The 27352-nt window shown below is 42.3% G+C and overlaps 1 protein-coding gene across 1 annotated transcript in view; it reads right to left on the bottom strand.

Annotated features, from left to right (window-relative positions):
* BCAS4 (breast carcinoma amplified sequence 4) overlaps window positions 1-27132 on the bottom strand; it is a 39009-nt gene extending 11877 nt beyond the window's left edge. The window contains exons 1-5 of the mRNA XM_054173353.1: window positions 26879-27132; window positions 26674-26833; window positions 19989-20060; window positions 14148-14249; window positions 11695-11829 (exon numbers count right to left, since the gene is read on the bottom strand). Coding sequence (XP_054029328.1) covers window positions 11695-11829; window positions 14148-14249; window positions 19989-20060; window positions 26674-26833; window positions 26879-27132 — 723 coding nt within the window. The remainder of the gene's footprint in view (window positions 1-11694; window positions 11830-14147; window positions 14250-19988; window positions 20061-26673; window positions 26834-26878) is intronic.
* Between the last annotated feature and the right edge of the window lie 220 nt (window positions 27133-27352).

Raw genomic sequence — 27352 nt, 5'->3', positions numbered from 1 at the left:
CACTCTGGAAATTAAAGAGTTAAGCAGGAATGGTGTGGGGCTAGCACGGATTAACCGGACTTTTCTGGAAGAGACGCTGTCAGCAAATGGTTCTCCTTCAATACTGTAAGGTTATGTCACCTAACAGGAAGCAAAACACTCTGGATGTGACCCCACAACGGTGCACACCAGAGTGTGGGTGCTGTGCAAGGGCTGGGGAAGGGGCTGACTCCAGCAGCGCCCAGCCCAGCTGCTGGGGTGACTCTGGCTGGCACAGGCACACGCACATTTCTGCAGACTCTCTTGCATTTTTGTTCTTGGCAAGCCAGAGCAGCTTGGGAAATATTTGCAGGTCTGGCTATTTAAGCAGGCGCAGCAGAGCAGGGAGCACGCAATCATTGCCCAAGATTGGCTCACAGCATTACTGCTGCTGGAGGGGGGAAAAAAATCTTTTCCATAATAACAGTTTTGCAGCACCCCAGCTATGCTGGCTCTAGCATTTTGCCACCCAGCTGAATGACGACAAACCAAGGGCAAACATGCTATTTTCATACCTTCTTTTCTTTTTTTCCCCCCAAGCCATATTGACACATGGACTCTGCGACAAAACGAATGCTACTGAAGCCCAAAAATATCTGCACTGAATATAAATATATTATGAAATAGCTTTTAAACTCTGCCCTAAAGCACTTTCTGATTGGCTGCCAATGATGTCACACATCCATAAAGCCCAATAAAAAGCAGGGGTTAACAAGCCTCATTCCTGTGTATGAGCTGCTTGCCGCAGGAGCACAGAGCACTCAGGACAGGCAGGGGTTAACTGCACCATCTCTCAGGTAGTTAAAATCCTCCCACCTCAGGCTTGCCTGTCCAGCAAGCTGCACTGCTGCCCCTGCTCACAGCCTGATCCTAACCCTACTTATCGGAGCACTGTTTGCTTGGGAGAAGCCTTCCTAAAGGATACAGTAAATCACTGTCAGGTTTTAGGTATGAAACATACTCTCACGCATGGTTAGAGCAATTAATTTGGCCTTATCTAGCAGTTGTGATCTTACATTTTGAGTAAAAGGTAAGCTTAGTATCCTTTCTAAAGAGGAACTTGACCTTCAGTCCTGGTTGAATAAACTGTTATTAAAGCCCTAACAAAACTAAAATCCCGAGTTTTACAAACTCAAACCCCAATGCCAGAAATATCAACTAAGCCTGCAGAACATACTATTTTGGCACCGATTGCTCAAATAGTAAAAACAAGTTAACTCTTGCTGTGCATTCATGCTTAAGATTGCTTGACAAGGAGCACTGGTTTGCAAGTTTAGGCAGTTTCAATAAGCAGAGCATTTCATGCAGAAAGAAGTCTGCTAGGTAAAACACTAAGCCTATATGATGCTCAATTACCAGTAACCACCATTTGTTTCTTACTAAGAATATAATTCTTGGAGCTGGCGTAGTTTCAAATGTTATTAGGTAGCTAGCATGTGGTGTTGTAGTAAGGAGTCTTCTGCACAAACTGAAAAGACACTGAATTTTATCACCCTATTCGAGGCAGTTTTGCTGCCAAATGTGGGCTAATTTATATTTAGCAGCCTATTTAATAGTTTGCACTCGTACTTCCAAAGCAAGCACGGAAGCAGACCATATAAAAATATGAAAATGTTGCCTGATTCGCTACATAAAACCTTATTTGTTTTTCAAATCCTTGTCTAAGGTTTAGGGACATTCAATTGAAATGAAACTGCAAGCTACAGGGTTCACATATGGAGCTGCTATAGGGTATGGTATCCCTGCAGTGCTCAAAGCAGGATCGCTGCGTATTGCTATCTACTGTTACCCCCTCAGTTTCATATTAATAGCAAAAAATGCTATAATCAGTCAAAGGAAAGCAAAACCAAACCAAACCCAACCAACCCACAAGCTCAGGGTCTCAAACCCTCATGCTTTCCTCGATTACTCCTAAAGGATCCCTTTACCACTGAACCTCAGCACATACCATCAAATATTTCAAGTGGAACAAATTCATTAACTTGTAAACATGACTTAACTAACTGCAAGCCAGTGACAGAAACCTGGAGCACCGTTAAATCAACTTCAGGCAGGCACTGCATTTCATGTGTTAATACTTGCCATCTGCTCATGTTGCATTTTTTACCACAAGAAAAAATATGTGACTGCTGAGTAAAGACACTTTAAAAAAAAAAAAAAAAAAAAAGGAAGGAAGGAAAGGAAAGGAAAGAAAGGAAAGGAAAGAAAGGAAAGGAAAGAAAGGAAAGGAAAGAAAGGAAAGGAAAGAAAGGAAAGGAAAGAAAGGAAAGGAAAGAAAGGAAAGGAAAGAAAGGAAAGAAAGGAAAGGAAAGAAAGGAAAGGAAAGGAAGGAAAGGAAAGGAAGGAAAGGAAAGAAAGGAAAGGAAAGGAAAGAAAAGAAAAGGAAAGGAAAGAAAAGGAAAGGAAAGAAAGAAAAGGAAAGAAAAGAAAAGGAAAGGAAAGAAAAGGAAAGAAAAGGAAAGGAAAGAAAGAAAAGGAAAGGAAAGGGAAGAAACCTGACCCCACTTAGCCATAAACGAGGGGGGTATTTATTTTACTACTTTTTCTTTTTTTCTTTTACAGAGGCACACACACTCTCTACTGAAAGCAGCAGACCCTATGTGAAACAGTCCTTTTAGCTATTGCTGCCTTATAATAGCTACACTAGGAAATCTTAAAGAAAAAAAAAATAAATAAAGTGCCTGTGCATGTTTGGTACTCCAGACAGCGAGAAATTTGCCTCAGGGAGAAACACTTTGTGAAAGAGGTGGGGGAAGGGTAACATGCTGGTAGACAGAGAGCATAAGGGAAGCAGGGCAGAGCCTGTGCGAGCGCTGGGGAGACTCAGTCGTAAACCTTACTCGCTGTGACTCCTGGAGGCTCAGCCCAGCAGAGCACCTCGCGGCCACACAACCATTACATCACCCACAGAGCTGCCTGCTGGCCACAGAAAATGGCCCAGACAGGAAGAGAAGGATACCAGCCGATGAGATGTTTCTCCACTTTGTGAAACATGCGATTTAAAACCTTTTTTTTTTTTTTAACATATATAATTAGGGTTTGTTTGGTTTTCATTAAAAAATATCCTAACTTCTTACTCTCTTAAAAACTAAAAAGAGAGCAATATTTTTCAACAGTTGGAGTCAATGATCTCAAGGGTTGAACTTAATGATCTTGAGAGATACTTTCCAACCAAAACAGTTCTATGATTTTGCCCCAACAGCTGGGCCTAGGACTCAGAGCATGCCAAGACTTGATGGCATAAGCTTTGACATAGTTTTGGCCAATATGGTATTTCACTTGATGTTCAGTAATAATCCTAAAGAGCACTCAAGCATTTCAGTAATGCAAGTGACAAGGAATTTGCTATGGCACCAGGTCACCAAGGAATAAACATTTCTGGTCATGTGCCATGAAGTTCTGCTTAGATGTTGCAAAGAGAAACACAAACCGAAATTGTCAGATCTGCGTTGGTGCCTCTGAACAGCTGTCATGTTTAAAATGGATGCTTATACAGAAAGCATCCAAGGAACTGCTTTGCTGGGTCACATCTACCACTACCATGCCAGATACACTGAGCAGCAGGTCCTGACCTAAATGGGCAAATTCAAAGGCAAGTTTCTTTACAGAAGTTCTCAGGACACATGGTGATGGTGCAGGAGATGGAAACCTGTCCACTGGAGGCTGGACAAAACCTTTTCACCAAAGCTAGCACACAGTAACTGTACTTTGGTTGTAGCAATAGTGTCAGTGCATGAAACTTGAAACTCTGACTTCTGGCTAAAGATCTCTCTCACCGCTTCCTATTACCAGCCCCTAGAACTATTTTATCTTCATAAGACTATAGCACAGTGTAATTTCTCTGGCTGTCACCTTTCTTTGGGTGCATTGCCAATGTATTGCCTCCCATGATTGGATTTTGGTAAAACTTTGTTAGCTGCTGGGATCCTATTCCTGATGACTGGAAATAGAGGTGGGGGGGAAACCCTAATACTGTGGTCACAACCAAAACAAACAAATATCAGCCTATGTCACACAACTGAAACCAGGACACTAGCAGGATATATTCATGCTGCAAAAATTTGAACATGAGGCATTCCTTACAGTGAAAACCCCCCTCATCTGGTCCCAGATCCTTTATATTTAAAATTCAAGCATTTTTACTTCCACCCCAGATCTTTCACCAGATCTTTCCTCTCCACAAAGGAGCCCAGGTGTTTCTTGAATTCACTGAGAATTTCCAACACTTCACTCATTCTCACATTAATGAAACCCATATGTTTAAGTACTGCTGTGCCCAGTTCCTTCCTTACTGCCCTTTCCCTGAGATTTGAATTTGTTTTGTGAATAACCTTCCCTGTACTAAAATAAGTTGCATAGGTTTTATTAACATCTTTCATAATTTTGCAGACTGCTGTAGATGACTTATTTACTTGAGACAGTTTTGATGCTAGGAAACAAAGATGGGACATTTCTCCTCTTGCAACAGTCAAGTTCCTATTTTTCAAAGTATATTGGACCCAGATTATCTCTTTTACAGCTACCCAAGAATGAGTGTGGGACTTGCATTAAGACAGCTGCAGTGATTTTCAACCCCAGCTGGCTTCTCTGCCTCTTCTCCAGTGCCCCTCTGCACTGCAAAAGCAACCAGTAAACCTCCCCAGTTAGAAGCTCAGTAAATGGAAGAAAGTGAAACTTTGGTGTCTCTTTACTTCAACATACTGACAAAAGATCCAGCCACCGTTACCTTCCTCACAAGAGTCTGGCCCCCACTTCACCTGTTTGACTTCTAGTCACTGCCATTTCACCACTGCTCTGCAATACAGGTATTGATTCTAAATGCATGTAACAGTTACCAATGCTCTTAGGTGATGTGCAACACTTTTTAAAAAGATCCCAAACAAAACCCAAGTGGAGGAAGTATGAACCACTACCACCACCACGACATAAGCAGCCATCAGGAAAATGAGTCACAGAGAGGGCCAGTGGAGTCCCTTAAAGCAATTCCATCTGTGTCAGTCTTCAGGAGAAGGCAGAGGTACTGAAAATGAGTTGATAAAACACTTTTAAAAGGTGGTGGGTGTCCCAAGTGAAAACATCTACGTGGCAGCATAAAGAGATGGAGGAAAGTGTAGAGGAAGCGGGGAGTTAATTGGACATCTGTGTGAAGCTGGGGGAGGGCAGACAGGAAGGCAGTAATGAACTCCATAAGCAGACGGTGCTACAGGGCTAGAGAGAGACTCCAGCTTTACTCAGAGCAAGGAAGTAGAATCCACATTTGTCAGAGCATGCCTGTGTAAAAATTACACCTTCTCAGGGACCTTGCTTACCCAGAGCACTTTGGAGGAGAACAGGCAATTTACTAACAGCAGTGTGGCCTTCAGCAGCTCTGTGGTCATTTGTTAAAAGGGAGAAAAGGTTGGGGCGGGAGGGGAGGAATGTCACCAGTGGCTGAAGCTTCACTTTACCTCTTGCCTCACAGATTAGTTCAAGTAGCTCAGTGAAAGGTAAGACACAGACTGACTGCACAAACAACAGCCCTCTGCATGAGTTGAGAGCTACACACACACTTATGGCTAATTTTCTTTGAAAGTATTTATACAGGATTCAGATCTTTATTTAAACATAAGGATAACTTCTTTAATTTGAGGATGCTGGAGCACTGGAACAAGCTGCCCAAAGAGGTTGTGGAGTCTCTTCTGGAGACTTTCAAAACCCACCTGGGCTTGGTTCTGAGCAACCTGATCTGGGTAATTTGGCTTCAGCAAGGGGTCTGGACTAGATGATCCTCAGAGGTCCTTTCCAACTCCCACTATTCAGTGATTTCCCTGCCTTTATTTCTTTCAACTTAATCTATAAATGTATATCCAGAGAGAGTCAATCTGATGGACAACAGGGGTGATGTATTGCTTCTGTTTGAGCATCACCTTAGGCTACTGGGAAAATCTGCAAGTTTTCCATATTAAAAAAAGCCTAATCAGAATGAAAATCCCTTTCCAAAATTCCTTCATGCCAATTTCATCCAAATTTGAACACAAATTACTCTGCATGGAAAATCCAGAGCATGGATTCCCTATTTAAACTTTTTTACCAGGTCATATTAATCTTCTTGGGTATTGTACCAGTTTAGTCTGGGTCCTCTGTTCTTTTATAATCCTCTAAGGACTTCAAGTGAAAAACTGAAGCGTTAACAATACTCGAGCAAACAAATTTCATGCAGAAGAAAGTCTTTGACTTAAGGGTTCCATGGACACTTCAATGCAGTGCCAGGTCATACTACAGCTTTATGGTAGGACCATAATAAACATTTTATTTCTGTATGCCTCCAGTTCCCATCAGCCAAATAGTGCATCTGTTTGGTGTGTTTACCCAGGAGGCAGCTTGAACCTAGAACTGCTGTCAACGTGCTTCAAGATTCAGCATCCCCATCTTAGCTAAGCCCTCCAGCCCTCAGTATCAATTAGGAATTTATTTCATTTTTTTTTCTTAAAGTAAAATGTTTGTAAATGGAAACTCATTTTAAAGGTCAACTTTGTGTATGTGTAATTAAAATAGGAACAAAATAAACACAGAAATGTTTGCTTTTGTCACACTGAGACCACAATTTCTGCAGACATTCCTCTGATGAGACACCATCACAAAAGTATATATTACATGGTTACAGAAATAAGTGGAGGCACATACCATACTGCAGGGACAAGAATCCACAGAAATATGGGCAAACAAAAGTTCCCAACAGGCTCACCACAACTATGACTGGCAAGAACATAATTTCTCAACGTACTACAATCCATTTGAAATGGTTAACCCTAACATCACCTAATCTGCAGTGTGTTTCTTCATCTCAGACAGCATTTAAAATGTAGCTGATAGAGCATAAACTGGGAAAAATAGCATAATCAAAGGAACCCTGGCACGGGGGAAAGTGTCAGCCTGTTGTAGTAGCAAGATTCAAACAGTTTGGGAAATGTGGTTAATTTAACACCAGAGGTATAAATGGCACACCTGTAACAAAGAAGCTGGGATGCTGTCAGACGAATCCAGACAAGAAACTCTACTAAGAAAGGGACCCAACAACTCCTATTGCAATATGCTGCTCTGCTGGCCTTCAGGCATTCATACTAGAGAGAGAGCTCCCAAGTTTTAGCTTTTGTTATTTTATTGCTTTTGTTTTATTAAGAATGGAGAGCTGTACGGCACCAGTTAATGAAGAGAAACTTCACTGGGGCTGTGAACAGTATTTTACATGCATTGTTTTGTAACAGTCAGTGCACAATGTTGAACAATGTATGGAACAGCAGAACCTCATATGGAAGAGAGAAATGCAAGTGCAAGCAGATCTGATACACTGAAGACACTGATATTGCCCCAGAAAGCAGGCCAGTGCAGAGCTGCAATCTATAACATGCAAACGCTTCAATCAATAGTGTGAGCAGAGCCACTGCTTGCTGCATTCCTTACAGGAGCAGCCAAAAGGAACATCAGAAAAGGGGAGAGTGAAGAGGCATTTACTGCTTATTTCATTTGCTCCAGCTACTATCTTTCCTGTAACTAATTCACTTTAACTCTGCAGAGGGTAACGTTATATCAAACATTTCTGAAGGAAAATTTGTTTCCTTGCCTTTCAGGAGCAAGCATCAAAGCCCAGTAAACCATGTACTGCAGAATATGTTTAAAGCTCAACAATAATAACCAATGGTGCCACTGCAACTGAACTCTGGAGGAGGAGCTCTTCACATGCAGGGGCTGGGGTTCTATTTTCTGGCACAGATTATACCAGCTTACAGAAGGCAGTATTTTACAAATCTTTACATACGTAGCCAGAAGCTTTTGTCAGTGAGATGCAAAAACAGTTCCTATGATAGGAAAGAGATGAGAGCACTCATGATGGTGGCTTTCTGACAAATTAAGTTTTTCTAACTCTTTTTTATTTATTCATTTGATCTAAGTACTGGAGTTCTGCGACAGGAATTGGCTGAGTCTCTTTCCAAACATAAAGGGCCTAATCTGTTCCCATTAGAGGACAGGAAGTCAGAAGCCAGTCTTAGCACTGATTAATAAAAGCAAGATGATTGTTATTTTAATGTCTTTGTTGTACATAAACTAGAGATTATTTTTTTGTCTGCTACCATTTTAGCATGATGACACAATTACAAGCTGATGTTTTCCCAAAGAGTCACCTGTTTAGGACAAGAGACCCTTTGCCCTGGCTTCTCTCTACGGAGCAGCACTTACACTCCAGTTTCTCCAATCACGGTGTACACCTGCCTCGGAACACACGCTGCACAAATCCTTATTAGCGTGCCACTGCACTGTCATGCTTTGGACAGTCTAACAACAACATTTCTAGTGCACAGACTTTTTACAGCTACCCTAAGTGCATTCTAACAAATTGGTTGAAGTGGGAACAGGCAGTATTTTCTATTTCTGACATCTGTTCAAGCACACTTGAAAACCAGGTAGCTACTGTTAACAGAGATGTGTGCCTGCTGGATCCCACCAGCCCAAACTCCCACTTCACCCCCAGCTTTCCTCCTCTTCTCAATACACAGGGCTTCACATATGTATGTAGTGTGCAGTGTCCAAGCCCCAAGCACTCTCTTCTGCTCCTCCAAACCAGTGGCACTGCTTACATCCAAGCACAGTGTGGCAGCTTCTTTAAGCTCTTTTGCTATACACCAGGCTCAGCAAACTGGCAAGAAACACTGGCTTCACTTTGAGAACTGCATAGCCTCCCTCAGAAAGCAGGAGAGTGAAGGCTAAAGCCAGGGGTAGCTCAAATCTTGACTTCCATGTCTACTGCATTCCTCACTTGATTCTTCCCATTTTTATCTTTCTCAACACAGAACCAGTGTGACCTCTCTGGGGCTCCAAAACACTTAATGAATCCATTCAAACCAGAATAGAACTGGATGAGCTTCAAGCATAGCTGCAGGTAAAATAAGCTGAAAACACCCCTGAAGTTCCTAACATTAACTATTTAAGTATATGTCAGGGTTGTTTGGTGGTTTTTTGTGGGGTTTTTTTTGGTTTGTTCCCCCCCTCATCCAGTATTAAAAAAGTCTTGGTAGTATTCAGCACTTGAAAATTAATGAGTGTTGAATCTGAACACACTACATCCCCAGTTTTGAAATATTCTGCTCTATTTTCTCTCCTCTCATCCTTCCCATCTGGTATGCTTTAGTAATAATTTAATAAATATTTCTCTTCAAGGCTGTCAGAAGAATCTCATCACATTTTGGAAACATTAAACATTATCATGTGAGGTAAATCAGGACACAAAGAAGTAGCATGACATAGATGTGATCACACATTGTCAGTGGCAAAGACAGTAACAGAAATCCCAATATGTGCTTCTTTGGAGTCTTCAAGGAAAGAACTATAGCAAAGATTGAAGTTGAAACCTAGAGCAAGGTACACTTGAGTATGACCCGCAGAAGTTTAAACAATGCAAAGCCTCAATATAGGAGGGAGTTCTTATTCCAGTTATTTCTCTTTGGTAAGATTTATTTGTGGAAGTTCAAACTCAGCTGGTTGTCTTCTACATTAAGCAAAACCTTAACTGCTGAGTCCTTCTGAGCCTTCCTTTCTCAGAGGATGAATCTATCATCAGTCTACAGAGACTGCCACCAGAAGTCTGTGTCTGCTTCTACACTTTACACTGGTAACCACTGAAAAGAAATGTTAACTCAGATGCTTTAGTCAGTGCAACTCATCAAAAGCTTTTGCTCTTCACTGAGCTCAGATGAACTAATGAAGAAACCCCACAGAACACTTCCTGGCCCGTTATCAACTTCTCAGTTCTGTTTGTCAGAATCTACCCCAGGTCCCCAGAAAAATCATTAGCCAAGACAAGAAAGCAAACCCCACCTCAGATAAGAAGCTTTTGTTCTAGAGATGACAATATTAGTAGAAGGAAAAGGACAACACAAAGGCCCCAAATAAATAAAGTCTACCAAATGTGTGCTTTCCCTTCCTCTGACTAGCATGGCATTTTTTGGAGGATGTGATTTTACAAGCCTTTCCCTGCGACTATGACAAGGGTTAAAAATTACTCTGAAAGTCAACATTTTACAAGATTCTCAGCCAATGACATTGAAAGAAAATTTCTGACTTTAAGAAAACAACAGATACCACAAGATGCATGACAAAACAGCAACATGCAGCTTGCTTTCACTGGCTTTTTTGAAGTCCACATGCTGAAGTTTGCTAAAATAGATTTCCTGTCCTTTCTCCACGATTGCTGAACCCCGTTCAGCCAGGGCACAGATCACATCTTCGGATAAAAGATTTGAAATCACAGCTTCCCCCCATACAAAGTTGAAGCTTTACCAAAGAAAAGCTTTTCTTCCACAGAGCTGCAAACATCAGAAGAGACAGTTGGTTCCTCTGTTCTGCTCCCTTAGGAGGTGTTACATTCTTGCAACCTGTCAGGCTTACCCAGTCATATTTGTAATTTATATTTAGTGTAAGGCTGCTTCTTTTCAGACCACCTCTCGATATTGCTAACACAAAGAGTGAATTCTGATTATTCACTTTGCTCCCACAGATTAGACACCTTTCCCAGTGTTACTGTGCACTGGAGGTCTGCATGAAACAACTTTCTGAATACCAAAAAGCACACCAAAAGATGAAAACCAAACATCACAGGATTATGCTGCACCTTGAAATACAATTTTCAATGAGATTTCCCTTACATTAAAATGCCTTCCTTGTTTCATCATCAGAAGAAAAAACTTAGCTGAAATAAAATACACACACATGCTCTGCTTGGAAAGGGGGGCTCTCAGAAACTTGGACGGCTGGCAGGGATCTTACTAAGTTTCAGGCACCAGTCAAACCAACAGGAATGCATACTGGTATGCATTCCATTTCTTGGAAGAAAATCAGGAGGGAAAACATAATGGCAGAAATACAGAAGGGACAAAAGAGAGCAGAGAGGTAGGTGAGACTAGAACAGAGATACACTGGGACTGAAAACACAGTAAATATCACATTAAGATGGAGAGGAAAGAGAGGAGGAGATGAGTTCAGAAAAGGCTAACTGAGAATTGTGATGAGTTGCTGGGAAACAACAGATTTAGAGAATGACCTGGGAACTTAGAGATGGAAAACAGAGTGTAAAGGTAAGGGTTGTGAAGATATTCTTGGAAAAGAACAGGGACCAAAAGGGTGAAGAGCACATAAAGCTTCCTCAAGTCCACATCAGATCTCATTATCCCTGACTCTTAACATTCTTATCCTATCCTATCTTATCCTGAAAGAGTTCTCACCCCCCTCTAGTGCTCATCCATGGATGACTCTAGAGAGCAATTTTGACATAATTGACATAAAAACAAAGACTAAATGGAACAGCCTCTGCCTGTGTCTCTCACCGCACAATAATGTATAAGAAGCTTTCTATTTGCATACACATACAGAGAGAAAATGCTTTCATTTGAGAGCAAAATGTAGAGATCTTCAAAAATTACTGCTAGATCTGTTCAGTGCCAGAGCAGCACCTCTTGGGGGAAAAAAAAATATACTGAAAAATGTAAACAATGTAAATAATAATTCCCTTTGCAGAAACAAACTGCAGCTAGTTCTCTTACATCACTTGAAATTAATAACTGAATCCGCTGCAAGGTCACATTTGTTACCAAAAAGGTACTCAACATCACTTTCCCATCTGCTGGAAGCAACCTTAAAAATACTCACCTTTTTAAATGATGAGGCACTTGCACACTGAAATAATTTGCAAACAGTATTAAGAAAGGTGCCTTGGCTCTTCTCTGCTTCAAGCACTTGCTCTTTTAGGAAGGAAACGTGGTGTGCAACCATTTTAACAAATGCCTGTGGACAAAGGAGAAACACCTAATGAAAATTAAAAGCACATGGTTGGGTTTCACCATTATCCTCACTTAGAGATCAGAAGTCAAAGAAAAAGCTTTAACAAGATTCCAGAGTGCACTATTGCTAATATAAATAGCCAAAGGGCACATATGCAGGAGTAGACCACAGATGTTTATAACCATAAAGAACCACCACTGGTCATGACCTAGGGCTAATTCTTTTCCTTATCAAGGGGCAAACTTTTGCTCCTTTTTTCAGCATACAGAATATGAAAGCACTTGGCTTGCACAGTGTCTAAAGATCTGGCAACATTTCAGCAGTGAGGTAAAAATCCCCTCAGAACCCACAGATAGACTGCTACTACTGGTGGGAGTGAGAAAGTGGCTGAAGAGATGGGAGGAAGTAGACAGCAGAGGAAAGAATAACAGGAGATTTTAGTTTAAAAAGGTCAGGAACTATTGACCTACACCATACACAAGTACAGTTTCAGTTAAAGTTTGGGCCATAAGGAAAAGCCAGCTAGGATGATCACTGTATTTATTTGCCAGAATACTGAACAGCTTGTGAAGAGTTTTGATTCTCTCTATGAACAAGTAAGCTTCACTATTTTATTTTTTGCTTTTTTTGAGAAGTTGGGCACTGCCCACAGAGACAGTGAGGTTGAACAGGTGAATTAACTGCCAAAAATGTACCAGTGACAACATCAAACCCAGCAGATTCTCATCCTATATAATCGTTACACAACAGTCCTTTCATTTCCTGCTCTTGGGAGTACAAGTTCATTTCTCCCTTGAAAATCCCCATAGCTGCTAAGCTTTACATTAAAAAGTTCTAATTAAAATATTAACTACTGCTCAAATTGCCAATTTAATCTTGTGCTTTCAGCTTACTAGCATTCCAGCTGGTAATATTAGGGAGAAAAACTGATTCCTAGCCATCAAGGTATCGTCCTCCCCTGATAACCAAAAAAAGCTGCTGCATTTGTCAAGGGTGATCTGTAGCCTAGCAAAACCTGGTGTTTTCCTCATATTACTATGTCCCTACAGCTCTACTAAGGAAATGGAGTCAGGAAGGTGATTTTATTCTCTTCCCTGTATTAAAGGGAAAAAAGCAATAAGGAGTCATGTTGCTTAACACACTTTTGGCACAAGTAATTGCTTAGAGCTAATTCTATTTTCCTGTTCAAAGACAAAAGCACCCTCACATAATCCCCCCAAAATCCCAAATACCCATAAGCATGGAATTTGCAAAAAGACCTAAATGGGTGAGACACTTCCAGAAACAGTTGGTTTGGAAAGTGCTTCAGTTAGCCATGCCCACAGTCCCAGCTTTGTCCACTCGAGCACAGCCAAATGGTCAAGCACACTGAAAACCTGCGAGCTGTTTTTTGGCCTGGGGGACAGGTTTCTGAACAGGTTAACAGCTGACTCCCACTTTTGTTCTAAAATGCTTTCTCTCAGTTCCCTGTCTGACACCTTTTCCTAGTGCTGTGGAAATCCAAAAAATATAAAGTGCCTGTTATCAAATGTAGGTGTGAAAATGCAGACCACAGAAAATAAACTGCATTTAAAGAAGACTTGCTGAAAGCCAAGGCAATTGCCCTGTCCCTCCCCGGGTAATAAACCTTACCAGAGGATATTACTTTGTACAGGGGTAAAGCCTGAAGCCTAAGCACTCCTATCTGTATTTAATACCATAAACACTTGGTTTCCTTCACTTTGAGTCAGCTAAAACTGATTTTAAATATTACACAATTTATCTCCTTATGTTTTCACTATATTCTCCCAGAGGCAAACTTGCCTTCAGTTGAGACAAATTTTAACATACTGCTTAAACATGGTGAGGGCATCATCTCAGTGAGTCATCCTGGCTTCCCTCCTTCAGGATACAACAGACACCAAACCAGACACCACAGAGCTCAGAAATCTCACCACTACTACATAAGACAATGGTCAACAACTTATAACTGGTATGACCAGCACTGGATGCAACTTGAATTTCTGAAGTTGTAAGTGGTTTTGCAGATACTCCTTCAAGTCACAAACCAAATCAACATTATTAGCATTATTAGTAACATAAAACCCACAACTCATGGTTTAATTTGCCATTAGGAACTGTAGAATGCACAGCAATAAATTAACTCAGCAATGCTCCAAACCCATAAACACTTCTATGTGCTGAACCATGGGTAAACATTCTGATTTAAAAACAAACATAAGACAATAGAGAGCCATAAACATGTGAGTGCTCCAGTGGACAGTTAACCTAGAAGACACAACAAAAGGAAGGGTGTGAATTTTCTAAGACAATGAACAAACCTCTAATTTATCAACTTTGGCATAGACATGGTTCATTTCCATCACTTTGCCTTTAATGAGAGGAATGGTCTCGTCCAGGATCTCTGATGTATCACTTCTAATCTGCAAGGAAAAAAAAGTATCTCACATGAGGACAAGTCTTGAAGACAAACACTACACTATTTTTTTTTTACCTCACTTTTTTTTTTTTTCACATGAATATTAAAAAAAATCCCAACCTATACAGGACCCTTTTGCAGTATATTCTAAAGAACAGATTGGGAAAATAACTTACTTTCTCAAGTAATCCATGAGACAACAAAAAATAAAACCCCAATAGTAGATAACAGAACTCTCACATCAAAACTGCTACCAAATCCTGCCCTCTTCTCCCCAAATTTCCACACTACTCCTCTCAAAAGATCATCTACTTTCTATGATGAAATGCTAAACATGATGAATAATGATGGATTTTGAATGAAAATTGCCTCTATACCCTCCATCATGATTCGGTTTTATTGGAGAAGAACTAACACTCACTACTTATCAATCAGCTTTTGGAAAGTCAGAGCTCTGAGCAAGCACCACTTCTAGTGCCTTGCCTTCAACAGAGGCTTGGGACTGGAGCTCTCAGGAGGGCAAGAATCCTCACACATTAGAGCTAGGCACCTCAGAGAAAGCTTCTGCTTCCTGGTCCCTGTCAGTTTTCATAACACATACAGGAAGATTACTTTATTACTCTTATTATAACCTAATATATCCAACTTTGCTTCTGAATCTTACCCGAAATCCTGCTGAATGTTGTATTAGCAAGAACTACCCAATTTGTTACATAAACAACTGCCAGTGCTTCGTTGGGTGGCAGCAAGATCCACCTCCAAACAAAGCGCTACAGCTAATGGAATGTACAAGCCAAAAATGATGGACAGGACACAGACAGGGAAGGGCTCTCTAAAGTGAAAAATAAAAGCAGAACCAAGAAAACCCCCACTAAAACACCCAAACAGGCATTCAATTTTGTAAAACAGAGCAGCAACACACTGACAAAAGAAATAAGAACAGCAGCTGAGCTCGTTTTTACCCAAGTTTTCTCTCTCAGCTGCAATGGAGTGTAGGAGGTCTTGGTTCACTTCTGCATTAAAGCTGTCCTGCCTACAATTTTACGACAGGATAGGATAGGACAGGATAGGATAGGACAGAAGGTGCCAAAGCAGATTAAATCCAGGTTTGTGCTACTGAATTCTGTTGGGTCCATGGCAGGCAAAAACCTCTTCCTCTATTATAAAGCACATGTGAAAAACAGATTGGTGATCTCAGGTTGGGTTCACATGCAAGTGGACTACATCAGATTCAAATCTGAGCCTGAAATTCCCAAAGGTAAGGTAACAAGCTTGTTTGCTAATGTTGGTCTCAGAAAGGACTAGGGGAAAGCCACTCTTAACAGCTAAATGCTAGATAACAACTATAAATACAAACACAGGTTGGGACAGAGAAAAAGGGAGATGTTGTAAGGACCCAGTACAAAAACTATTAACACAGCAAGGACACTGAGATGTGGAACAAACCTAAACCACCTTTCTTTGAGGGTAAAAGCAAATGACCAATACAAGACACAGGAGAGCTGATCTTCCAGCAAGCTGCCTGTGATGAGAGGAAATGATATGCAAATATGATTCAAGAAGTCATTCTGCAGCAGTCTGCAGAACCACAGCGACAGAGGAGTTCAAGAGGAGTCGGCACATAACAAAGGGAAACGATTCTCTCAGTACAGCAACCTCTCACGAGCCAGAAAAAGCAGGGCTGGTCTGAACCCCCAGATTATAAACCAAGATTTATTTCCCTTTGGGCAATGTATTTTACTTTATCTTGCTGAGGATTTAGCTGAGTGCTCAGCAAAAGAGCACAGCAGTCCATGAAAAAAGCCTGTATTCCTCTTACTATATTTTGCTATACTCATTGGAGCAGGTGGTGAGGAGGAAAGGTTTGATTGAGCTTTGTCTTCCAGTTGAAGTCGGCAAGATTAAGCCAAAGGAGGCAGCAAACTAACAGCACCAAAAATCAGTTAGGAGACAGGCTGCACAACCAATAGACGAACGATGAATTAGAACACAAACCAGAAACAGCACATTGAATGCAAGGCAGTGGACCTGATCCTTGCATACAATGGAGGTCAAACCGTATCCATCAAAGGAGCACAGATTTGTTTGTTATTTTGCATTTGGTAAAAAAAATTATGTTCTGGTTTTTTTTCAGGGGAAAAAGAGTAGCTCAGGTCTCAAGTCAATATCACAGGGATTTTTAATTATTTTTTTTTTAAAGATCTCTCTATATTCTTTTTTGGTCTTTGATTCCCTATGTTAACACAGAGAAACATAAATGGAACATGAATAAAAGTGACCACTCTAAACCAAACATCTCTGTGGTGAGGAAAGAGAAAACTGAGGTTAGTAGGCTCCTGAGAAGTTAATCAAACTCTAACCACAACCAATCATGCAAAACAACCTCTTCCTCTCTTTTTGCAGTGATAAAACCAGATTTTACACAAAGGCCTCAGGGAGAAGGCTCCCAAACTGTAAACCCATAAGACAAAGATAAGCAGTTAGCAGCTGGTCCGAGGAACCATAACAAAGCAAGATGTACAAACACATCATTTCCTTGTGGCAAGTTCTGAAGGAAGGTTCAATGGCTTAAGAAGCTGTGGTTTTACAAACTGGTGAGTATGCTGGGGTATCAACATAGGGATTTAAAAAAACAGAGGAATATCAAAAATGAGCAGAGATTTCATATCTATCCATTCATTCTTTTCAAGGATTAGGAGCCAAAGAAATTAAAGTAGTGAATTTCTGCATATCATGTGTATGTCAAAAGAAACATCATTTTCAGTCATGCTTTAAGATATCCACGAAGCACAAAGAATCTTATTGAAAAGGTAACCAGCTGCAACCCTGGGAAACAACACAAGAGCATATACAAAAGTCTACTCATTACAATGACTTTTTTTTGCTTTTGTGTCACTGGTTCATAGTTCAGTTAAAAATGAAAATTTGACAATTATACTTGAAAGGCTCTAAAGCCACTTAAAAGACATTAATTTACTTTGTTGAAGTCAGTGCCTGAAGGAAGACAGCAGAAAAAAAACAAGTGGCACTAAAATTCTTCTGCCACAATCTTTCCATGGCATGTGTGGGGCATGCTGAACTGGATTCACATTGTCACTGTAACTCACCTACTGTGCAAGTGTCCATTTTAAATGCTGTGCCATGCTCTGCCTAGCCAGGTACGAGGGTATGACAGTGGAAATAGCATTTTGTCTTCCTTGCACTAAGGATCCAGGTTTTTGCTCATTGCAATATTCAAATATATGCATCAAGAGCCCTTGCAAGTGAAATGCAGCAGCACATTCTAAGGATAAAAGCCAGATCTCTTTATGTGAACACATTCCTGAATGTCCAGTTGGAAAAAAAGCAAGATTCCCCTTGCCTTTTTTTTTTTGTGGCATAGACAAAAGACTAAATTATTGCTAGGCACAGAACTGGAATCAGTTCAAATACTACATTATATTTATCAGATTCCTAAATACCACTTGATGTGCTGCTGAAAGGAACCTCACATTGTAGGTACTGGAGAGAAAGCCACAGGAGCAGCAGTGCTTTGATGTTCCCAGATAAGGTCAATAATCTGCATACTAGGGAATTATTCACAGCCTGCAGGTTGTGCAAAAAAATGTTGTCAGGGGCAATGCAAAGATAGTGTATTGAAACTAGGTTAGTGGTTTTTGTAGAAAAGCTTGGCAAGAGAAATCTCACAGGAGGTTTTAAAGCTCAGTGGATCCAGCTGAATGAGTTAACCTGCTTCCCTGAACTGGAGACAAAAATGTAAGGTGCATGCCTGATTGATGAGACAAAGCATAAGGTATATACAAAGCCAAAGCATAAGGTATATACAAAGCCTTAGCACAAACTCCCAAACCGAAGAGCTGAATGAAGGAACTCAATAAATCAGAATACAATCATCAGTGAAGAGCTATTGATTCAAACCACTTGCTTTAAGCAGGAGATGTCATATCACTGAAGCAATCATCACATTTCGGGATTGAACTCAAAGGAATTTTTTGGCCCAAGAAACCAATCTCTTGTATTCTACATTTTGCACTGACTAAATGTGCCATAGCAGAGAATCTAAAGCCGACAAATGGAAGCCAAGATGTGTCAAAAAATAGACTGTATGCTCTAAGGTTCACATGCTCCTTTACAGCTATTTTTATCAAAAGCTGAATGGAAATGTAACTACTCAAACAGCCACTAACACAGAACCATTCTTACAGGACAGCTAGTTCTCCTTTTAAGTCCCCTAATAACCATGTGAGGCCTTGGTGAGCTAAGCTTTTGTTTCCTTCCACTCTATGTCACTTCCTTCTGGAAGCAATGATGCCTTCTCTCCACAAACAAGATATGCTAATAACAAAAGCAGAAACCTCTGATAGAAGTAAAAAAAAAAAAAAAAGAAACGATTAGTAACTGGCTATATTGCTGACTGATTTGCTGAGAACAAAGCTGATGGCCTCACTTCTCTTGTGCAGAACTCACATCCATGGTGAAACAAGGATCTGTTCTATAACCAGATAATAGTAACCATTAGCTAGCTGATGATGCTTAGCATAAACTCGGGCAAACATGTTAATCTGAGTTTTCAATTCCTAAGAATCACAGAATGTTAGGGGCAGAGTTGTGCAACAAAATAGTAAGTTCCTAAGGAGATGTTGTCTGGTCACTTCTTGCCATTAAAAGTACATTCAGTATGATTAGCAGCCATTATAGTTGCCAGTGACACATTATACAAGACGCTTGAAGACAGAAGAAAAACGTTGTGGGAGGTAATAACAGAAAGTGAGATGGTCTGCACATGAGTGACTATAAGAGTAAGTTCTTCTGGGTAAACTTGCACTCTGTGAAACACTCAGAAAGGCTTGAAATGCAATACCAGTCCTTCTACCTCATTTTACATCTTTTAGCCCAAGGAAGGAAAGAGTTGACTACAGAAAGCACATTCATTAGTTTTACAGGAACACCATAACCCACATAGCCTTTACACAGCTCTACTTTATGCAGAAAGCCTGGGGTAAGCTAAATAGTAACATACACCTCTGGCTCTAAATGGTTTACCCCTAACAATTAGGCAGTGACGATGGTGAAGATAATTGGTGTGCGACAAATACTGCAGAGTGTATCAGTCACAACCCCATCATTAGTCCGCCCCACTCAGTGATTCCATCTGTATCAACTTCTCTTTATTCTTATAAGCAGAGACAACTAGCTCGTCTTTGTACACCATGTAGCACAGGTGGCCTCTATTTATAGCTGGTGGCCATGAATGTTACTGTAATCTCTGCCTGCATCAGCCAGCCTACAGCCACTTTCTCCAAATGGTCCAGCACTGGAGCAGTCCTTCGGAAGGTTTTGTAACACATCTAAGGTAATGGAAAGGACCATAGAAAACACAGATTATTGAACTCATCTAGAATTTGCTGATGAGCTCTACTTCTGGTCTTTCACCGAGTAGTGAGCCAAGGGTGCAGAGCCCCACCTGGCACTAGGCGAAGGGAGGAAAGCTGCGCACATCGCGTGGCTCCCCACAGCTCTTCCCAGGGGCTCTCCCACCTGCACCCGCCCCACGGCCGGGCGGCGCCCGCGGGAGCTGCCCGGCGACGCGCGCCCTGGCGCCACCTGGCGGCCGCGGCGCCCCGCTGCGCGCCCAGCGCCGCAGCCCTTCCTGCGGCGGTCGTGCTGTCAAGATGGCCGCCCCCCGCGCGCACCCGCCTGGCAGCCCTCAGGTCTGGCGGCGACATGGCCTGGGGACACGTACCGCGTCCATGATCCCGCAGAACTCCTCCAGCCTCCTCAACAGCTCTTCGATCGTCTCTTCCATTTCCTTCACCTCGGGGGGAGGGGGAAATGGGAAGAAGCCAGGCCAGGGCCTCAGCAGGTCAAAGGGGTGCACACCAGCCAGGCATCACGCTGCACCCCTCACCTTGACCCGTTGCAGGCCCACTGAGGAACCCAAGCCAGGCTGGGGAATTTTTAGGCAACCACCATGTGAGCAACTCCAAAAGTTCAAAAATTAGATGCACACAAGTCATGATTTTGAGAAACGTAATATATAGGTGGCTGGAGGCACTTTTCACCCCTGCTCGAGGAAGTGACCCATATGGCAAGGAAGAATGGACACTCCATAGCTACCTCCACGTGGACCCCACATGGAGTCTTCTGTCAGCCAGCTTCTAGACCTGTGTCAACACATTTCAGCGAAAGTTGCTTGCCAAGTATCTCAAGTTTGGAGCAGAAAAGTTTATTCTAACACTAGCACTTGGATGTGCCAACAAAGTGGGATTTATAGAGGTTGATTTGAAGTTACAGCCCACATTATTCACTGATAAAAAAAAATGGTTACATGCACCACCACCACCACCCCCTGCAACCCATTAGCAAATACCTAAAAGAAAGATAAATAAGTAACCAAACCAAACAAACCAACCACACTGACTATTCTGAAGCAGAGAACACTGTGAAAGACAACCAAGAGCTGCCCAAAGGGCCATTTTGGACAGCCACCAAAATGTTTTTCCCAAGAGAAGGAACCCATACTCCAGAAAAACCCCACAGCTACAGGAGGGTCTGCCTAAAATCAAGGCCCCTGGCATTCCCATGCCTGCAGAGGACAAGAGTTGACAATCTCTCACTCTCAACCTCAAGTTTAAAGACTGTTGTTCATAAAATCCCAGTAAAGAAATGCAACAAGGAGACACAAAACCCCTCCACCACTTCCGAGCATGTATTTAAAAACAAATGGAGTAATCAGAGTTCATTAACCTGAGCAATCTCTGAAATTCAATTATAGTTATCAGCCCAGTGGTTGAGCTAACTCTGATTTTTTTTCTGTTCTTGAAAGTGCCCAAGGGTCTCCTGAAACAGGAACAACCACTCTGGAATAATATGGTAAAGTGAATTGCTATCATGTATTAGAAGAAAGAGTGATAGCAGAGGAAGAACAGGTAAGGAGACAAATGCACTTTGTCAGCATGGGGTAGAATGGAAAACTGCTTTTGATTGAGGCAAATGTTAAGAGCAGCATATTGTATACATTCACCCCAAAGGTTGTGCTTTGCACGGACTGAAGATGGTCACTGGCATGTAACTCCTCTTCCACAAATGGAACTCCTCTTCAGAGCCTGAGTCAACTTTCCAGCTCAAAGGTGGTGATGTTATGCCTCTGGAGACCTACTTGCAGCCAGCTTCTGCAACAGAAGAAATTTGAGGGAATGATTGCAGGTATGGGGGTATTCCTGGAGGTGGCTTCCATACCAGCGCTATGAAGATGGCAACAGGGAAGGGAAAAGGCTTTTTGCCAAAGAAGAGAAGAGGATGAAAAGAGAAATGCAAGCTGCTAGTGCAGCAATGAAGTGGACATATCACTCCAGAAAGGATGTTCTGAAAATGATGCAAGAAGCCATCCTGGGAGCAACCACAAACCCAGGAGACCAAATCCTCCATGTACAGTGAGTGTTATTTTAGGTCCACAATCACGCAAGCTGGGGAAGGATTCAACTCCAGTTGCTTCTAGGACAGTGACTCAAAAAACAGAAAGGACACATTATGCTATCACAAAAAGGAAAAGTAATGACAACAAAAAACCTTGAAGCATGTGGAACAGTGGCTGTTTTCACAAGGGCAAACTTGTTTCTCTATATAGGACATACTGTGGGCTGAGGATAAGCACCTATTCAGTAGAACACACATAGGAGCTCAGGCCATGTTGTGAGTAGCAGGAACATGACCCAACCTGGCCCCAAAAGCTCTGCAACTATGTTAGAGCACCACTGAGCTAAGATTGGTATGTATTGTCTCAGAGAAATTGTTAGCAACTGACATCTTCATCACTGGAGTGGCCACAACTGTCTTCTGAAGAGGTTTGCATCTCTCAAACTCTGAATTGTTCATGGTGACATAAAGCTAGCACATTATATTCATGCTGCAATTTCACGTATTATGAGATATAAAACCTACTCTCAGAAGTTTTGCAACCTTTTCTGTGGGTATGTATCTGGCAAAAAAACCCAACAACTCAAGACACCTTAAGCTTTACAGGTTTATAAGAAGGAATCCATAGATGCTGTAAATCAATGCATGGATTTCAGTGGTGCTAACATGAGTTTACATCCCCTAACAATCTGTTCCATGTCTGTCTGAAGGAAAGATTTGTGTGGAAAAGCTGTTTTCCTTCTGCTGCTCCTTTGCATGCTTAAATAAAGGAACATAATTCCCACATCTCCTTTCTCCTCATAAAGAAAGAAAACTCTCCCTCCCTACTGCAGATAGGCTATCTCTGGGAAGATCACTGCTAAACCACAGAAAAATGCATTCTTGTCAAATAAAGAGTTCTTGGTGATTTAATATTGTAATATATTTAATTTGTGAATAACTTGTGAATGTTGAGTCTGATTTCTTAAAGTCTTCCTAAGGCACAGAAACATAAATGCTGGCTTTTTTGGTGAGTGTATTTCACAGCAGAGCAGTCTCAGTGGGTGGTGCAAGCATCAGATGGCCCACAGACCAATTCTATCAAGCTCCCGACGTTTCTTGGCAAGTCTGTGTGCAGTCAGCTTCACAGGCCTGAAGCCACTAACAGAGCCACATGTTCAGGACTAGCACAGTTGGCTTAAAGAGACAGTCCCAAACTGACACCAAATTTACAGCTTTGAAAATGCTGTTCAATAGTAGCAATCATTAAATGCATGACTTTACAGCAGGCATAAATCCCACTAATTTGAGAGACAATGCAGTAAAGAAAAGTTGCATTAGGTGTACAGGTTACTGCCCTGCTCTAACGGTGCAGACACTTCAGGCAGGTTGCTCGCTGACATCACAAGCCCCTCTAATATCTACTGTGAGCATCTTGCATTCATAATGTTCATAAGGATTCAAACACTGGAATGGCATGTGTTGGAGGACAGAAGCAAAGTTTATTGACACCACTGAGAGTAAGTTAATTCAGAACAGATTCATAGTCCTTAATCTTCACTCTAACGAGGGTTACATAGCCTAAAATTTAACAGAAGACAACAATAGTAAGAAACAATAGAAAATAGATGCAAACAAACCACTTAACACTATTTCTTCAAGGCATGCCACTATAAAAGCACACTAGGCATAAGAAAGCCAAAATACCATGTTTGAAAAGGACTCAACCACAAACACTTAGCAGTTCCATATGAATTGCAAAAGAGAAAAACAACATTCTGAGGGCTCTATGCCTTTAAGATACCTTGTGAATGGTTCAGCGGGGCCTGCTGCAAGCAGCAGTGTAAACGAGATATTTACCATCATCTCTAATTAGGTACTTACTACACAGAGCATACAAGCTCCTCCCAGGTGGTTATAGAACTCACTGTATATTTATCATTAAGATCTAAAAGAAAACCCACTGAGCACACTTCAAAGTTATGAGGAAAGTACAGGGAGACAAGTGTTTCTTAGTCAGAACTGTAATTTCTCAATTGCTTTAAGACTCTGTGAACTGGCACGGACAAGAAAAGAAAGTAGTCTATCCTTTTCCATTGCTCACTTATGCCCCTGAAGTCAACCCTCTGGCTGCAAGACAGCAGACATTCACAGTGAATCAGGAAATTGTTCTGGGTTGAAAACTGTTAATTTCTTTGCGTATCACTTCAGATCACTTCTTGGACACTGCACAGCCATGTTAAGCCATGTTAAGCCATGACAAAGAAACAGGTAGCAAAAAGACACAAGAGCTTTTGATAGCAGTGTTAACTTATCATGAGACCTTAGCCAAAGGCACAACAGCACCACTTCCAGATGGCATTTTAATGTTCCCATACATCCACTGTTGATTCTCCTGCTTGTTTATGGAAAGAAAACAAAACAACATTTAAACCACAACTTCATTTTGTAACTGAGGGCAAAAGCGCGCAGCCTAACTTTGAGGTTAGCTTTCCTTTCATACTTGCTGGGGTTTATATATATATACACACACACACAGAGTATCCATAGAAATATCTCTTGTTTACCACTTCCCTTTAAATGTCTTTGCTGTTGAGAAACAATCTCCTCCCTCTTTACTCCAAGCTTCTCTAACTCCCCCCCCCCCCCTTTTGTTTTGCCTCAGCACTATGCACCCACTCAACTTTAGAATAATTTACTTGCTTTCCCCAGGGATTTTTATTTGTTTTTTAATACCAAGCTCACTCCTTGAAAAAAATATTTGGGTCAGATATTTTATATCATCAACTGTTGAGGCCCACAGTTGAGATATGACTATGGTGTTCTACCTTATCTCACTTCATTACGGAACACAAAAAATAGAAAGCTCAGCACTAAATCTCTTCTACAAAGTTTTCCAAGAGCCTTCTGCTTTCAGTCAGGAAGTGAAGCTGCCTTTGCAGGAATGTGAAGTGCTCTCCTAGCATGTCATTAAGATGAAAGGTAGGCATAAGAAACTTTAAAAATAGCCAAACCAGAAAGCCACACAGCTCTTCAGAACATTAGAGACTGCAGCAGGAACATTTCAATGCTGCTGAAAATTAACAGGTTCTTCGGTATGATGTCCTCCTGGGCCAGCTTCAGAACACTGAAAAAGCTCTACAAAGGGAAAACAATCTGTGGACTAGGGAAGACAAAAAATGCAGCATGACAAGTGTGTTTCAGTGGTGAATCTGAAGTCCTCCACAGATATGTAAGGGATAAATTCAAAATGGATATAATAATATCCTGTGATGCAGCATATGCTTGAAAACTTTCACTTACTAAAATCTTCTACTGGATCTTATTTTACATCCATTACTACTGCAGCCTCATTTGTTACAACTGCTAGCCAAAATTACAAAGGATAACAGCAATCAGGAGTTACATGCTAGAGGAAATTGTTATTGATAAATGCAAAACTAAGGCAACTCTTTGTGAAAAGGAACCAAAAGCTCTCATTCTGCTTTCTCCAACACTGTCATCTCTGACAGAGCTGAGCTAGCAAGACAAAACCCTCAGGAAGAGACAATTAAGACACTTCCACAACAGCTGTGATTAAGTGCCAAGCAGGAAAACGTCTAAGTTCTATTGCTGCTTTGAGCACACTACCGATGTGCAAAACTCAAGAGAAACCAGTGTTTCATTTCAGCTGAAGACGCCTGAAGCAAGGAGACTGACTCACAAGTAACAACAAACACAAGTTGTTCCTGTATTGCTTGTAAGAACTAACACTTGGTTACACAAATGCATAATCTGCCATGCCACACTACACAGGCAACTGGTTTTATTAATTGGCCAGTCTTCTTTACTTCTTATTTAACACCAGGATGAGTGGCACTTGATGAACCAACAGAATCCAGCTAACATAAGCCAGTATTTTAATAAAACTTACTCCCTACTAAGTAGTTCTCATTGCAGTGTCATCTAAATCAAGCTTGAAATTCCATTCTTTGTAACTGATAAAGCCTTAACACCACTTGTTCCTGGCCCACTATGGGTATGTGGATGACTAATAAAGTAGATCTTAATCCAGAAATAAGACAAAAGCTGTCAGTGGTTTAACCACATGAAAATAATGTGGTTGTCATGGACTAAGCATTGTATCATCCCCTTGAAAATGCCAAACAGAAGAACAAAAACTTGCAAGATTGAGAGGTGTCTGAGTGGTCTGACTTACTAGGAATCACAGATAACCACACATAGACAAAATTGATGGGAATGACGACATCAAGGGAGAAGCATAGAAAAAAAGTACTCTGAATACTGAAACTGAACGATTTTACTTTTTTTTTGAGACAAAAATAAGTCATGTTAACATTCTACAACAGAGAAGGAGGGTGAGGAGAAGCTGTTTTTAAAACTGCTTTAGGAGTCTTTTATCTCGAAGAAATTTTACATCACCTGCCTACTGGTCATTTTACATCAGCACCAGGCTCGGGTGGGGTCGGAGCTACCTAGAGGTCAGAAAGGGGGACACTCCCAAGTGCTCTCTACTGTTATTGTAGCCTTCCTCTTTTTGTCGTGGGTGGGTGGGGGAGTGGCTCAGCCTACAAAGTGCAACTTCAAGACCTGCCTCTCTGCCTTCAGGGATCTCAAGCGTCCCCTATCCGTTACTAGGATGGTGGCACTGCTCTGCGAGGTCACCACTCTCACCACCCTGATCGAGCTGAACAGCTTGACTCGGGTAACTAACCGCACCCAAGCCCCTCAGACTAAGCATCGTTCCGCTTTACCACAGCAGAGCTCAGTGCCTGACCTTCCTGTCACCAGTCTCGATTTCCACATAAATCAAACAGCGTTGTAGCAGCAACAGACAGTCATTTTAAAAAGGCATGGAAACCTTCAGAATCTCAGCTTAACTTTATCCAGCGGTGCACCCCAGGCAGGGAAGCCCTGAAGCCTAGGCCCTCCGCAGCCACAGAGAAGGCAAACGCCCCGCGCCCTCCAAAAATAAAACGACATCACGGGCCGAGGGCTAGTCCGCGGCCGGGCAGGAGGGGAGTTCCTCTCACACCCTCGCTCAGCAGGGCTCGGGGAGAACCGGCCGGAGCCTCCGCGGTCCGCACCAGGCGAGCCCGGCAGCTGCTGCTGCACCGGTTGGGAGAGAGCGGGCCCCCGGCAGTCTCTGACCGAGCAGCGGGGACGCGCAGGCAGCGGTTACCTGTTCCCTGCCTCTGGAGAGCCCCCAGCCCCAGGTGCAAAACCCACCCCCCTCACCTGCTCCTTCGGGCTGTTAAAGCCGAGCCCGCCCCTCGCTCCCCAGCTGACGGACCGCCCCCGGGCCGGGGCAGCCCCTGCTCGGCGCCCTCCTCGTCCGCGCCTACCTCTTCCCGGGGCGGCGGGATGGGGCAAGGGTCGAGCCGCCGAGTCCAGCTCTCTTCATCCGTCGTGCCCGCCCGGGACTCCTGGAACTCTTCCGGCCGCAGCATCACCTCCGCGGCAGGTCGAAGCTGACCCCCGGCTGAGCTCATGGCAGCCGCCGCTCCGCCCCCGGCTGCCGCTCCTCCTCCTCACACTGAGGCGCGGCGCGTGCCCAGCCGGTGCCGCGGGCCCCTCGCGCTGCCGCGCCGCCGTCTCAGCGCGACACCACGCCACCTAGCGACAGGAAAGGAGAAGGGCAGCGCCCGCAGCGAGGGGATGGGGCTGCCCCCCGTCACCCGTGTCCTGACGTTCGGCCTCATACGCTGCGGA

The sequence above is a fragment of the Dryobates pubescens genome, chromosome 26 (assembly GCF_014839835.1).
Source record: "Dryobates pubescens isolate bDryPub1 chromosome 26, bDryPub1.pri, whole genome shotgun sequence".
NCBI classification, from domain to species: Eukaryota; Metazoa; Chordata; class Aves; order Piciformes; family Picidae; genus Dryobates; species Dryobates pubescens.
Note: the sequence above shows the minus strand (reverse complement) of the source record. Positions and strands in the feature narration are given on the sequence as shown.